This window comes from Triturus cristatus, chromosome 1_2 (genome assembly GCF_964204655.1).
Source record: "Triturus cristatus chromosome 1_2, aTriCri1.1, whole genome shotgun sequence".
NCBI lineage: Eukaryota > Metazoa > Chordata > Amphibia > Caudata > Salamandridae > Triturus > Triturus cristatus.
Window position 1 is genome coordinate 667853497 of NC_140580.1, and position 16450 is coordinate 667869946.

The following is a 16450-nucleotide window of genomic DNA, read 5'->3' on the forward strand; positions in this document are numbered from 1 at the left end:
ATGCTGCGATTCAGTGTTCAAGGGATCAGCTGAGCAATATTGAGAACTGTCTTAGCGTGTCCCTTAACAGTCCTTTCGGGTCTGATTGCGAATGTTTTTGCTCATTTCATTTCTCTGCCATTTTGCTTTATTGCGCCTTCAATCGCGCTAAACGCTACCCCGCCCGTGATGCCCAGGGCCAGCATTTCGCTACACTTTTCTGCATTTGCCTTCAACATCTAATCAGAATTCCTCAGCTATTGATAGGTAAGAGCCACTTTTAATTTGTGAGGTGCCATGTTATGCGAAGGCAAGATGACATAAGTATGAAATTCATAATTCGACTTCTCATCAGCGTTGTGGAGAAGTGAAGCACTTTCAATTATTTTAAGAAGACCTGGGAGAGTCACAGAAGTGCTGAACATCTTAAGCTTGCAAAGTCGTAGGCTCTAGGTACCCAGGCTTTGTAAATATGTGTGACACGGACACCTGAGTAAATAGTGCTTAGAATTAACCCTGGGCGGAGTATGCGGAGTGGTGCTCCGCGGAGTTCCACAGAGTTTTTAAAAAACTCAGTGGAACTCCGCTCCACCCCAGCCCCACAATTTTTTTTAGAAAAATCCCACTTACCTTCTCTTCTGTCATCTGTGGGCCACCCTCCTCGTCGTCGCGGTGCCGCTTTCCTGCTGTCGTCCTCCTCCTCGGGTCCCGCTACATATTACATCTTGCATGAACTGCGCATTTCACGCAAGACATAATACGTAGGGGGACGCGAGGAGGAGGACAATGGCAAGAAAAAAAGGAGACACTGCGTATGTAGGGGGAAGCAAGGAGGAGGTAAGTAGTTTTGGGATTTTTTTTGCAGGGGGCTGACTCGTCTGAGGGGCATACTTCGCTCCTTGTCGGAGTTTTGCCACAACTTCGTGTTCCTAGTGGAGCGCGGAGTTGGTAAAACTCCGCAAACTCTGCTGGCAGGGCGGAGTACTCGATCCGGGCTTACTTAGAGTAGGCATGAGCATGTGCACACAGGCTCATCTATTGGCAGGGTCACCAGACCGGTGAGGCCTGTGTTGGATGGGTGTGTGCGTAAAGACCAGCCTTTGTGGGAATGGATGGTAAAACACTAGACTGTGCACAGCAGGACACAACAAAGCTCTAGCACGCCAAGCACAGGCTTTTTTCAGTTATGGAGCGGAAAGGAAGTAGAGAGGGCAATGGTATTTACAAAGGCCGTCATTAGGAGTTCAGGGCTACATTATGATCTCTCTGCAAACATGAGTTTCCATAGGGATCGGAATTACAAGCTGTGTGATAATAATTATCACACCGTCACATTTTTCCACTGATAAATTCCAGTAGGTCAAACTTGCTGAAATGTATTGGGGGAGAAAAGTCCTGGAAAAAAGGCAAAACGTGTAATTTGGTGTGTTAAAAACCGATTAGGCATGTTATGCCTTATTTTCCTGTATAAAACTTGGAATAGGGGGTATTTCCCACGCGTGGTAAACACCTCACCCTGGAGTACTGGTATTTACCATGTATGGTAAATGAACCACTCTATTCTGGCAAACTTGTAATAAGGGCCCCGTGTGGTAATATCTCACTTATTCAGACTAACTTGTATTGAAAGCCTTAGAGCAGATAAAGTACGGTCTTGTGAGACATATGAGCACCCTGGTGGTGCACACACTTGTACACTTCACAAGCATATTATTAAACGACAAGAATACATACTGAATGAGCCTATATAGCTCATATATGGTCATTTGCATTGATTTGTAATTGCACTTATATACTGATTACTTCCAGAGCTTAATTTGTCAAAGAATGAGTACCAATGCCCAAAGCTCTGCTCAGCAGCCCCTGTCCAGCGCTATTAAACATGAGTTGGGGTGGTGGTGTGGGGGTTGTGCTGGGGGGATTTGTGGGGGTGGTTGGCAAATAAAAAAAATAATAAAAATCACTTACCTGTTGCTCTGCTCCCGCTGCTGGCCGTCTTGTTGCTCCTGCTCCTCTTGTCCCAAAAGTCAATGGGCCTGAATGCACAGGCTCAACACCCAATCCAGAAGCTGCTCTCATACTATACCTAGCATGAGAGCAACACCAGGATTGGTCTGAGTGGCCTGGTTTTCTGCTCAGACAGTGCCTGGGAGCCTGTGGCATCTCTCCAACCCAGCTGTGGAACACAGCCAGGTGGAGAAACATAAGCGCCCTTTTCTGTTTGGCTGGCCTAAGATGGCTGGCCAAAATGACATGGCCACTTATTAGTACACAGTACTCCTCCCTGACATGGCCTGGCCCGCCCTTCCCACTCCATCTGCATCGTACATAAGCAGCTCAGACAGGAGATAAATAAAATTATAATAACAATTTTTTATTATCGTTTCATTTATCATCTGTTTGCAGTGGGGCAATGGTCCTCCGCCATTATGGAGGAGCGCTACTGGTCTCATTATCAGTCTATCAGCAGCTCCTGCAAATTCAGCCAGCGAAATACAGTGCCCGACACTGTAGCACCCTTGTGTGAAGCTGTGTGGGGCTTTTCTCAGGGGTGACAATTGTATGAGATAGTTGCTTCCTGATCCACAAATCCTTGCATCCAGGTATGACACACCATGGACAACTAATTATAACGGTAGTGTTTTTTTTATCTTGCTGTTTGTGACGGGGTTGTAATAACGGGATGAAGGCCAGATCGGGTCAGGTATGGTTTTATTTTGCCATGAATTCGCTTGTGTCTGCTCGTAAGTCTTTCTTTAACGATCGAGGCCGGATCCGTCTTGGTGTCGGTTTCAGGTTTCCCTCGGACTGGTTGGGGTTCCGTGGCTGGAGCTCCTGGCGTCTATTTTTCGGGTCTCGTCATGTCAGGTGGAGGGGTGTTACGTAAAAAAAAAGAAAGTAAAGCGATATCAGAATTCTTGTCCTTTTGGTAGTGTTTTTAGGCGGACTGGGGAGTGGGGGAAAACACCACGCACCGTGCATGTTGTGACACACAACTCTAACCAAAAGGTATTCAAGGTAGTGGGCTAGTGCTCGTGTGGGTGAAAGGAATGGGTTTTTAAAAACTGGTGGGGGTTGGAGGGTTTTCGCTGGGTGGTTTACGCTCCTTCCTTCCCACCCACCCCGAGGACTTGTCCCGTACCTGTTCCAGCCACGCCCCTCCTGGAGCATGGCCCGGCGGCAAGCGGTGTCGTTGGCCTCCTGGCTTTTTCGCCGTTACCGCGGGGTTGGTTCTTCTCTCCTCCTCGTCTCCTCCTTCTGCTCCTCTCGTCACCGTGAACGCTCTCTCTCCCAACTCCGTCTCTCCTCCGGTGTCTGTGCACGCTGGTATCCAGGAAGTCTCTGGTCTAAATGCCGGGAATGTGTTGATGTCAACAGGTGAAGGAGCCTCATCATGTATGTATCCCCAGTTAAAGGAGCCGTTCCCGAGTTCGTCATTGGTGTGGTGCAATAAAGTTTTATTCTCTGACATTCATTCCTCCTTCTGAAAGGGGTCAAGAGTTAGAGAAAGAGGTACAGCAGACCACCAGTCGCTCTTTACTTCCAGATTCCTGTCGGGTGACCCCAACCCGTCACAGTGTTCCAAGTGATGTAAAAAAACTCGGTTTCGTTCTCATGTGAATTTGGAACCCTTTGGTGAGAACACCCCCCTTCTTGATCACTAGACATATAGAATATATTGTACAATGTGCAAGTGCATTATTCCTTATATTAATCTAATTCATTTCTACCCAATCCTAATTTAATAAAAAGACCCGAAAATAATTCATGTTGTCTGACAGCAAACCTTGCATCAGATTTGAGGCGTTAATGTTCTGGCTACAAAGGTGTATTAGCTGCAATAAAATGTCGGACCCTGGCTCCTGTGAGGTGGTTGCATCCCCAGCTGCCAGTGCTCGATGGTGCATTCATTAATTTGCTCATTCGTCATGTATAGTGGTTACAGCAATGTGGATCCGTGAGCTGCTTCGAGCTATGACACCGTACAGTCTCCTCTATGATACACAGATCTGCGGTGGGCGTGGGTAGATGAATTAGTCTGATGCAGCGGTGGAACTAATAGGCACCTGTCATTTCACCTGACAGCTCATCAGATGCAGATGCATGGATCTGATGCCATTCAATGAAGAGTGTGATGGATGGTTAATAACCTGTCTCAGAAATATGACAATAACATTACACCGTCGAGGCACAGGAAGTAATCCCATGCAGCACCGTCTGGGAGCAGAGATACACCCACCTGTCTGCACAGCAATGAGCCAGCCTGATAGATAACGGGAAAGGCCATCATTTCAAAGCAAAACAGCATTTATAAAGCCGATCGATATTAATATTGCTTTATGCTTTTATACAATGTCAGTATGCATTACTTCTTTCATGCCACAACATGCTGTCCAAATGGGCAGATTCAAGGAGCCATGGACACAGGCTTTGTAATTGATAACATGTTGTTTTATTATTGGAGACTGGACAAAACTCACATCCAAGGCACAGTCACCTCACAAACAATTAACCAATAGTCGTGATTTATTCTCGAAAAATACAAGCAGATGTCTGGTCTGAGCTCACGAGAACAAGCAAAATGAACGTCGAATAATAACAATGCTATGGAAACCTCTCAGCAGAGTAAACTAAACTTAATTTTCGGCGCCCGAAGCCAAGAGGTAGGCACAGCTGAAAGTCAGAGACACTGACAGGCAACATTAGCCTGAGTAATAAAACATGGCGGAAGCAAGGTGTGGACTGTTCCTATCATATCATTTCCACATTCATCAATACATGTACTTGACTCTACTTTTTATTCCCCCCACAATGTCTCAAGTCTACTGGAGTTTTCCCTTTTATGGACCACCAGGTCCTACCAGACCTTCTGGCCACATTATCTTATACTAAACTTTGGCCTTTTCGTCCCTTGTACGTTCCCGTCTTTCGCCCAGTCTACTCACTCACTGGACAAGCACTGACTCCCGTCCTGCTGTTCTTTTCATACATGTCCTCCTGCAATCATGCCCCTTCTAAGCACCTGGCTGCTTGTTGACCTGCCAGGACTTTTCGGACATGCACCTATCTGCCCCCGCCAATCCCCACTATTCATTTGACCAGTCCTTCTGCTTGACCTACCAGCCCTTTTACTTCGACTATCCTGTCTGCTCACATTACCCAGGCTGCCATATCTCAAAATGCTATTTATACACCACTAAACCACAAAAAAAATTAACACACTTTGATCGAAGGTGAACCAAATTTTAATTCTACTTCTGATTTATTTAAACAGCTGCTATAACCCACCTCTCACATTTAGATATTAGTACCAACCCCCCACTTACGATTCATTTTTTAAATCCGCCTAACGGTGTGCACTTTCGATAAACCAAACAGAAAATAAGCAAGAACCCTCATATACAATTCAAATCATCCACGTAGTATTGTTCTGCCTTGGATTCCCTGCCATAACTTCTCCTCCTCTCACCCAACATAGATATTACATTGTTACCCACTACCTCTGGATACTGCCTTGTTGACCAACAGAGGTTTGCCAAATTAAGGGCAATCTGTTTGGCCTCAGAGGGGGAGAACTGGAGGTAGAGTGCACACTTAATGTCAAATATCCTATTTCAGCATCAGCTAAAGCTTCAATGCCTCGATACCTCCATGTTTTCACTGCATAATAATATGCCAAATAAAACATCTTGGAATTGACTATCTTTTGCGTGGTATGCCCCCAGATTTTTGCCTTCATTTGCTGAACCCATTTATTCTGGCCTTAGGACTCTGCACACTTTAATCCAGCATACCAGTGGTAAAATGCTTGTCTTTTCCTCTCTAAACATGTTAGTAATAGCATACCCCTAAATGGCAAATGTAATTTACTTGTAAGTCATTAGCATATCGTACCACTTGTACTCAGAACCTTTATGTGGGATTTGAGGAAAGAGAGGTACTGTGGGAGAGTATAGAGTAAAACAAACAGGAACTGTTGCAAAAGTGGGTAGGATGAACCCTGAGAGCTTTTACCCCATTGGTTAAGGAGTGCATGAGTTTCCCCACCCACTGGCTGGCACTGGGCATAAATGTGTCTCCCCAATACCTTCCTCAGAACACTGCTGGACGTTGTGAAAATCGGAAGGGTTGCCCTCTGTCTTAAACATAAAGGAAGACTAGAACTTGCTTACCTTGAACAGAGAACCCCATATGTGACTTCAACGGAAATTTGGTTGACCTTCTGTTTGAACTTAAGGGACACAACAAGCTTCCAGAGGCCTCTCTCCCCACAACTTCCCAACTGACCAGTTTTAACTGGACCTTCCTGGATCCTGCTGCATGTCTCTGTTGGAGTGAGTCCTAACCCCCCAAGTGGTGCCCACCTGGTCCTGCACCCTTGGCTGTTCCCAGAACTGCAAGAACTAGGGCTTAGGAACATTTCCCAGCTTTTTGCCAGTAGAAGCAATGGAGGATCACCATCGAAGCTGCAGCCATTGAATTGCCAGGCAGCCTCAGCTTGCTGGTTTGCCCCACTGAAGGAGATCTGACCTCCAGAAGAGTTTCTAATGTTCAAACATAGAGTGCTTCATCTAGAACAATGCTGAGTAGCATTTTATCGATGTCGAGGCCTTTCTGGGCACAGAATTTGAACCTTGCTAACTAGGAGCTTTCCTGCCTTCATTAATGACAGCACCTGGACCTCTCTCCACAGCAGCCCACCGTCATCAAACCCCACTTAGGATCCAACTTGCAGCCTACCCTTCTGCCAACTCATCAATGACCAGTTTTTCCATATAAAAGTTTTTAGATGAGAAGGTTAACTTTCTGCTGTATTGAAACTGATCCTTGTAGCCGACCCATGCTCCATCATGTCTGCCTTAACTTTTGACTTTTACCCAGTCTAGCGCAACTAGATAACCTCAGTTGGTGCATTGTGCTTTTGGCTGCTATTTTAAATGTAAACTTTATAAATTCATATCTCCGGTTCTACATATTGAATTATTTTTGTTTTGGTGTGATTGATATTAGGTATTGCTTGTATTATTAAAATATTCTCAATTTTTCTAAATGAGGCTCATTTTTCTGGTGTTGTTTTTCACTTTATTACTGTTTAACTACTGCATACATACCTTGCCTCTAAGTTAAACCTGACTGATTTTGTGCTAAGCTACCAGAGGCTTAAGCACAGGTTTATCTAGTGACATGTGTGGTTCACCCTGCCAAGGATTGTGATTAGTATTTGAGGTGGGTTCTCACCCCTCCCTCAACTAATACTTCACTTTCTTACAATTTGGATTGTTTTTTTAAATTTAGGTGAGGTATAGATCAATTAAATGGCATTTTGATAATAGGACATCTAATTATCCCTTACAGCTGTGTCATTTGTGAGGAAGTTTATTTAAACAGGTTCAATTAGGTGCAACTTCGACAATTTATGTAATACTGTAATACTGCATTACTGCATTCAGTCCTACCAAGTTTTAAATAGAATACATGATGTAGAGCTAGCAGTTCAGCTGAATACACATTAGGGAAGTGATCTGTTTTTTGCATTTATCAAGTATAGTTTAACTTCAGGGATGCTATAGACATTTTTATACAAATGTGTACATCAAAAAGTATTTTGGGGAGCTACTCATACAGTGCTGCTGAAGAACTGCAACTTCCTCTCTGTCTTCCTCAGTTCCAGAGATGTTTTAGAGGGTCTACTTTTTCATCAAATGTAGTTGCAGCTGAGGAAGCAGGGTTTTCTCTATCTCAGTCTGTGAGCGTAATGATTAAATATACCCTGCCACTGGTCGCATGAACCTTTGTTTGTCCACAAGGAGAAGTTAAAAAAGTGTTAAAAGGAGCAAACTTGTGCATCCAATCCATATAAGCAATGAAATCATTGAGGACTTTTTGTACAGTTAATGAAAAGAATTTGTGTGAGTTAAATAGTTTTATTTATCACTCTGTTTAGTTTCCCAGTATTTATTAAAACAGTATTAATCTCTCATATATCATGAATAGAAGTTAATATAATCAAATAATTGATATTTCAATGTACAGAAAATTACAATATGAGTAAAAATAACAGTTAATTTTGTAATAATGCAGCAAGCACATTCCATAGAGAAAGTTCCTTAATCTAAATTAAATTTGGAATGAAATAGAGATAATTGTCAGTTCAGATACACAATGAAGAGTTTCTGATGAGAGAATAAGCACATAGGCATAAAGCCTTTCCACTATCAAGAAAATAAAATCAAGCTGGAAAATATTCTTAGCTAGCAATCAGAGAATAGGCTAAGCAGTCTTCCATAAAGAGAGAAACTCCTGCAAAAGATGCTAGTGAGAAAAAGCCCATGTAAGGAAAGAGAAGACTCCCCCCCTCTACTCTAGGAACACAAACGTCTATAAGTATTCTACATTCTAAATGACAACAAGTGCCTTTTCTTGCCTTCCGCTGCATCCAATAGGATTTAACAAACCTGCTGGGAACAGGTAATCTCCCCATCTTATCAGGTCTACTCAACAGACCATAGACGCTAGTCCTTGAAAGTTACATCATCAACATTTTGTGGTCCAGACTGTTCTTCCCATGAATCATCCTTCCTTTTGACTCCTCTCCTTCCAGTCAGAACTTCCCTATAAGTTATCTAATACAAAACAAATGCCTATCACTAGTTAACAAAAGGCTTCTGAAAAGTTACAATCTCTACAACAAAAGAAAGAGAACATCTCGTGCAAATAACAACTTAATATGAAAAACAGGCCTTTTAATTCGAATACATTATTCTCAGTTAATATGACATCAACATTTAGGCTAACTTAAGTAAGTAAATTTTTATTTCTCGTATATGCTTATAATGCCTAAATATAATTACTTACTACAAATCTGTATACAACTGTACATTTATTTTTATATTTTTTTGCAATTTTCCCTTAAATGTGCTTTTATTTTAAAAAGATGAATTCGTGCCAGCACAGTACTCAGCCACTCCTATACAGCAAATGACCCAAACAACGCAGATAATCTTTTATGCAGGGTAAAGTATAGTTTTGCCTGGCAAAGGGTTTACTCTGCCAGGTCGAAATGGCTGTCCAACACAGCCCACCCAGGCTGCAGAGGTAGCCTGGAGACATGTTTTATAGTGCTACTTCACAACGAAGGTTGCGGCCCTCTAGCAGCTTTTAATTTACAGGCCCTAGGAACATGTGGCACCATATACTAGCAAGTTCCAAGTAAATTAAAGGTACTAATCAAGGGTATCAACTAAACACAGAGGAACCACATTCTGGGAACCCTTCCGGCTGCACAGCCAAGGCCTGGACTATTATGAGTCCAATAAATCAAAATATTCAATTTTTCTTCTTTGTACTCTTATTCATTTTATTCTTTGAACCGCTTCTTCAATTGTTATCAATTTATTTTACTCATGCGTCAGTTGTACTCCAAAAGGTAACACAAACGAGAAAGGAGTGTGTTTTTCCACATGTCACAACTTTATTGGCAACACCCAATGCATTTCGGGAATATCTATTCCCTTCGTCAGGGGTATCTACAAAACAAACAATTGAACACCGCCATCAGTAAACATGACATTTCTACTTGTAACTATAAACGGCTGTATTTAACAAATTTTAATTGCAACCAGTTGAATGATTTAATTTAACTTGCACATTAGACAGCGATTCAAAACATGCCCATTTCTTCGTGCTGAACGTATCTTTGACAAACCGCCCCTGCATCCTTGTTAATACCCATTCAGTTCAACCCCCACGTAACTATGATTAACCAAACCTTCCTTAATCCCCTCTATTTATATAACCCCTTTCAAAGATGTTAACCTGCAATACAACGTTCTGACTGTGCCGGCAATATTTTTACTCCACTCACCGTGACATGTGTTTAATTTAAAATCCCAACTGCTGAACTGCCTTGCATCTTCTTCACTGAATTTCAACGGTGCGCCGGAGCACTCAGCTCTGTAACAGCACAACTCTCATAAGCTGCTCTAGTTTGGCTACTCTATAAATCTGCATTCTTAATTGTCCCCAGGTGGTCAATCTCACAGGTAACTGCGTAACCTAAACTCTGGCCTGGATTATGTGTCTTTACGCATGCACCCTGTATACGTGCCCATGTGTGCAAACTCCATCTCCCAGCATGCCTCTCACTGTGATCTAAAAAAAGTCTCTTACTACAGCCCACTGCTGGAAATGGTGACCCCCCCATCCTTATTTCAAAACCGAGCCTTCCTTTTACTGCACACGAGAAACCATAGATTAGCCTATAACCAAATAATCTGTTCAACATTACAGCGTAAGTAGGTACGTTATTCAGCACTGCACCACAAAAACGATGAATTAATCAAATAGTTAAAAAGTCTCTTTTTTAGAAAAAGTCAATCATTTGTAATCCCCTGTTTCTTGCGAAATATTCTTGTGGAAAAACGTCACTCCAAGGTTTTCTTGATGTTTCCAAACGTTACCATTATCGTTTTTGCTCATTATTCACATATCTGCTTTTCCATTTTTGCGGGTGCTATCACAATGTGGGACAAGAGTCAATTGTGAATAACAGTGAACAGTTTGCGATGCACACCTCATGTTCTCTGAATTCATCTAAATGTTTATCTTGTTTAAACTTTACATGTTGTAAAGGCGTGCAAGCTCGGTCTGCGCCCTGTCCCATTGCGCATGCAATATAAACTAAACACAGAGGAACCACATTCTGGGAACCCTTCCGGCTGCACAGCCAAGGCCTGGACTATTATGAGTCCAATAAATCAAAATATTCAATTTTTCTTCTTTGTACTCTTATTCATTTTATTCTTTGAACCGCTTCTTCAATTGTTATCAATTTATTTTACTCATGCGTCAGTTGTACTCCAAAAGGTAACACAAACGAGAAAGGAGTGTGTTTTTCCACATGTCACAACTTTATTGGCAACACCCAATGCATTTCGGGAATATCTATTCCCTTCGTCAGGGGTATCTACAAAACAAACAATTGAACACCGCCATCAGTAAACATGACATTTCTACTTGTAACTATAAACGGCTGTATTTAACAAATTTTAATTGCAACCAGTTCAAGGGTATGCCAATTCTAATCTATTTAAAGATGAGAGCACAAGCTGTTCACCACTGGTTAGCATAAGTAAAGTTTGTAGAATTCTAAGTCTAGCAGAAATGGGTGTTGCAGAAGGAGGCAAAAATATGGGGGAAAACAGCACCAAAGACGGTTGTTTCCACCATGCGCCCTTCCAAGCAGAATGCCGGTAGAACTACCTAACCCCATGGGAATTCTCATTGCTAAGGCAAGACATTTGGGAAAAATATCAGCATTTGTTCGGTCCCAGGGAGAGGGTAAAGCCCATTGCCTTTAGATAGATGGAACACCTCAACAGCCATTGGAGGAGTCTGTGGAATGTTTGAATCCATAAGTGAGTCCTAAACAAGTAGGGTCAATCAATCAATCAAACAGTATTTGTATAGAGCAGCTTATCTCCCCAGGGGGCATCCAGGCACTGTGCTCCTGAGAGCCTTAGTTGAAGAGCCAGGTTTTGAGCTCCTTCTTGAAGTTGGCAAGTAAAGGAGAGGTCTGAAGGTGGAGGGGAAGGCCCTTGCTAGACTTGGTGGCAAGGTAGGAGAAGGAACGACCTTCACTCTACATCTTTAGTGCCCAGACCACTGCAAATGCTTTCCTCTCAATTGCACTCCACCTCTGTTTCCTGGGAAGCAGCCTACTGCTGATGAAAGCTACAGGCTGGTCTAATCCCTACTCATTTAGCTGTGAGAAGACAGTTATAATGCCATGCTCTGAAGCACTTATGTGAACTAGGAATTCTTTGGAGAAGTCTGGTGCCTTGAACACTGGTGCTGTACATATGACCTCCTTCAAGGTATTAAAAACTTTCTGACATACTTCTATCCAGGTCTCCTTTGTGAGCAGCTTTTTGGAAGTCAGCTCAGTTAATGGTGTAACAAATATTTTTTAGTACCATTGAGGCCCAAGAAGGCTGTCACCAAGGTCTGGGACTTTTGAGTCTCCCAAGCCATGATGGTCTGTATCCTGGACTGGAGAGGCTGAACATTGGTTATTGGTCCACTGATTTGGATGCCCAAACACACCACTGGTTCCTTTAATATCTGGCATTTACAGGCCTCAATAGTCAGGCCTGCTTGTTGCAGGGCCTGAAGCACGTTCCTGGGGTGTTGCAGGTGATCATCCCATCTGGACCTGAAAACAGCAATTTCATCCCGGAAGTTTAAATTGAAGTTTCCTAGCCCAGTACAGGAACTGGTTGGCCAACCTTTTAAATGTGTCAGAGGCACTCTTTAGTCCAAAGAGCATCACTCTGAACTGAAAGTGGCTCACTGGAGAGGAGGCGGTCGATCCTCTCCTTAGCCCCCATCAATCAGGGCAATCTGCCATTACTCTGGTGTCAAGCCTAAGGTACTGAGGAACATGGCATACCCAAATGATCAATGAGCTTATCAGCTCTGGAGATAGACTGAGTATTAGTATTGGTGTCTGAATTAAAGCCCTTACAATTCACACAGAACTTAAGTTCTAGGATAATGCCCAGTAGGGCAGCCTTAGATACCAGTACAAATTGACTGGACCAGACACTGCACGAGGGCCCAATCATCTAAGAATCCAACATCTTGGAACACTCATACTTGATGCTGGCTCTCACTCAGTCCGACAGCCTGAGATGATATTCTTGACAGGCACACTGTCCCGTGTGCCAATGTGATGGTCTCCCATTAGACCGTGTGGCCAGGTACAGCCTCTGAGGCAATCCCAACATCACCAAGTGAGACCCCATTGCCACCTCTTTCCAGATGGTACACTCTATGTCATGTACTAACAGACAATCAGCAGGCTTGGTTGGGTCACCTGTACCTTAAAGGAATCTGAGGTTCCCTTCACCCACCCATTCAAAGGGAACTAGAGCCGCCGGACAGTCACTCATCTGGTTGTCTGTTGTTACAACCTGGTGGACTACATCAAGGACTACCTTCTCTGAGAACACTAGATGACTCCCAACAGTAGTCATACTGGCTCCTGTGTTTCTCAGAGCTTCCACCATCTGCCCATTGATGTGAGGCACTAAATATTTTTTTTAGTATTGTCATGCATGTGAGCCTTAGGCACCATCTCCTTGTCACCCAGGGACACTAGGGTAACCGCTGCTCTCCTGCCAAAACTAAATGGGGCAACTTCCTGTCCATGCACTAAACTGCCATTCCCTGGGTAGGCCCACCAGTGGGTCAGATGGCATCCCCGTTTCTGTGCCCATGCTAATAGCACTCATAGTACTTGGTTTGGAAAAATCCTTGGGGTTTCGTTCAAAAAAACCTACCTTTTTCAGCTCACCCTTGAACTGGGATACCTTCCTCTGAACATTCTTTTGGGCGCCTTTAGAAAACTCCTTTTGGTTTCCACTGTTTCTCTCCTCCTTCTGAAGTGGAGACCTGTTCACCTTTTTTGGAGTACCCTCCAGGTACCCTCTTTGAAACTTTGGTACTAACCCAGCAGTCAGCTTCCCTTGCAAGGTCTCTGGGTACTATGGGCTTTGAATCAATCAGGTGTTGGTGCAGCTCTGCAAAGCAGTTACTTAACATGTACTCTTGCATGAATAGATTGTAAAGCCCATCATTGTCGCTCACTTTATTGTCCTTCGCCCTACTATCTCGTGCCTTACAGGAGTAATCCACAAAATCCACCCAGGACTGGTGAGACAGTTTTTGGCTGTTCCTAAACTTCAATTGCAGCTTGTGGGATTCGACTGAGTGGTCCTGTTAGAAGTTTAAATCGTCACTTCTTTAAATAGAATTACATCTGCTGGATTGGATTGAGTGGGTCCATGTAGACGCTTTACTCATCTCGCCTGTTCGCCATTTTCAAAAAGAACTATACATATTGAAGCCAAGCTGACATTATAAATAACGGACACACGTGGAAAAGATTTATTACCAAGCTCCATTGGATATGACTAAGTGCCTTCGGGTGCCTTGACTCGATTGTTGTCGTTACCAAGGAGATACAAGATTACTAATAGTCCCCAGATATTTGTCCTGAAGGGACTCCCTATTCTGAGTGGGTTGAGACGTCATCGACACTAACCAAGAGAGAGCAAGAAAGATTCATCATATTGTCAAATGCCTCTCATTGTTGTTTTTAAGACCTTTTTGATTTATTGATTTCACCTTATAGGCTATGATCACTCCACTGGGTTCACTTTTTCACCTTTTTCACTTGTGCCTGTAGTAAACAAAAAACTGTCTTGTGATACAACTGTGATCTATGAAATAAAATATATTTACTTCGGCTGAAGTAAATAAATTCTCCAGGCTACTTAAGTAATCACGTTTATTGAATTGTTTATCTTTCAATTGAAATAATCTCCTTTTATACCTTTGGTTTTCTTGATTTAATCGGTTATGAGTATAATTTTTACTCCTTATTGACAAATGTGGTAAATCAAATAAGTTCCTTGTGGACATTTTTCTTGCTTAAGTTCCTAAACTTCAAGCAGTATTTTTCTAGGGTTAGACCAAACTTGACAACAAGGCCTTCCTTTAAGGGGCATAGCTTATTCTGCCAGCTTTATCTAGGGCCGGTAGATAAAGCTGACAGGTTGACTTGCATGCTTCCAGAGACTAGCCCCCCCCCAATTATCCCCTGGGAGTCCAGTTTCAACTGGTCAGTTGTGCAGTTGGAGTGTTGGAAGCTGGTAGCTTGGAAGCTTGTTGGTTTCCTGTAGCTCAAACAGATCAGCCAACCCAGCCTTGTATTCACTGCTGGGTTCCTTTGTTCAAGGCAAGCTGGTCCAGTCTTCTTTCAGGTTCTTCCGACAGCAGGGCAGTCCTTCTTCTAATTAGTCACAGGCCCAATTGTTTTATGAGGAGAGGTCTGTGCGGTCCACTCTTATACCCAGTGCTAGCTTGCAGGTAGAGGGCAAGCCGTTGTCATCCTTCCTTCACCCCAAACCACTACAGGTCAGTTCCTCTACTTTCCCTGGGTTTGATACCAGCCTGCCTAGAGAGACAAATGGGAGGCAGGCCTAGGTGTCAGCTTCATCTGCCAGTGACAAGACAAGCATACTTTGAAGCTCAAGAAAAGGCTGGGCACACACCCAGGTAGCAGGGGGAGGCCCAGAGAAATTTCTTACAGTGCTACTTTAGAGGGTGACAGAATGAGTGCTGAAGCCCACAAGTAGGATTTAATTTAAAGACCTTGAGCATTCTGTGGTACCATATAACAGGGACTTACAAGCAAATTAAATGTGTCAAATTACAGGTATTCCAATTCTAACATGTTTAACGAGGAGAGAACTAGCACTTTACCACTGGTTAGCAGGAGTTAAGTGCTATGACCAGCAAAAACTGCTTCTGCAAAGGAAGGCAAAAGTCACAGGAAAGACTACACAGAAGACAGTCATTTCCAACACAAATCAATACATAATTGCTCCTCTCTCAACCCAGTACCAGGTTTTCAGTCAATTTTACATGCTGTCATTTGCAAATGTATGTGTCCCAAAAAGCAAATTGATGTTGCCTTAAAAGTTAGGAATGACTGAAGGTGTGATAAATAAACATACAGTTCTCATCTCTCCTACTCACGCTTCAATGTATTTAATTTTAGTTTGCTATCTTTTTCTGCCAAGTGTTGTGCCACTGAATATTTGCATTCTGAATTTCATATCACTTTCATGTGTAGCTTCCAGTGGCTTTTGAGGGGGAAATTTTGGAGCAGGCAGGAATATATTTGGGTGATTCAGATTAAACCGAGAAAGTTCAGAAATCCTTAACTGGAAGACTGAATACTTCTCACTGTTGAATTCTACTGTAGACATGTCCCCAGAGAAAATGATGCATTGTAATAAAGAAAGTTTTAGAAGTATGCCACACTTTAACATCATCTCCTGGATTTAATTCAGAACCAGAACAAGCTTTTTAATAAGGGTTTATTAAGGGTATGGTAGCATTCTGCTCAATAGTAAACAAACAAGAGGATTACGCAAATAATGGTTTTGTCCTGTTTCTATTTACTGAGCAACTTCAGTCAAAATGCCATTCAGTGTTCTCAGCAGTAATGTTGCAATGACAACAAGCATTAGCAAAGCCTATGCAAAATCACATGGCTTTCTCAATGTTTCTAACCATATTATAAAGTAGTTTAGCTGCAGTTCAGCATGTTTGACAGTAAAAAAAAAGCAACATGGTGCGGCCATCATTTACTTTCAACCGTGCTGCTGTACAACTGTCTAAAAGACATTGAGAAACCCAAATTGTTCTATTATTTGACTTTCTCAATTTGTTTGAAGCCATGTTGTACAGAAGCGTGGCTGCTGTGCAGCACTGTTGAAAGTATAAAAAAATACTATAAGGCCAGCATTGCCCGTGTAATAGCATTTTTGTTAATTAATTTCAGCTAGGCTGCACAACAGTCGTGCTGCTGGGTGACATTGACAAAGGCAATTATAGA

The 16450-nt window shown here is 42.7% G+C and overlaps 1 protein-coding gene across 2 annotated transcripts in view; it reads left to right on the forward strand.

Annotated features, from left to right (window-relative positions):
* The window catches only part of SH2D4B (SH2 domain containing 4B), a 1373617-nt gene that overhangs the window by 64618 nt on the left and 1292549 nt on the right, over positions 1-16450 (forward strand). The window contains exon 2 of one of the 2 annotated variants that reach the window (XM_085608523.1): positions 5909-5917. The exons of the other annotated variant lie outside the window; for it this stretch is intronic. Coding sequence (XP_085464649.1) covers positions 5909-5917 — 9 coding nt within the window. The remainder of the gene's footprint in view (positions 1-5908; positions 5918-16450) is intronic. 2 annotated transcript variants of the gene reach the window in all.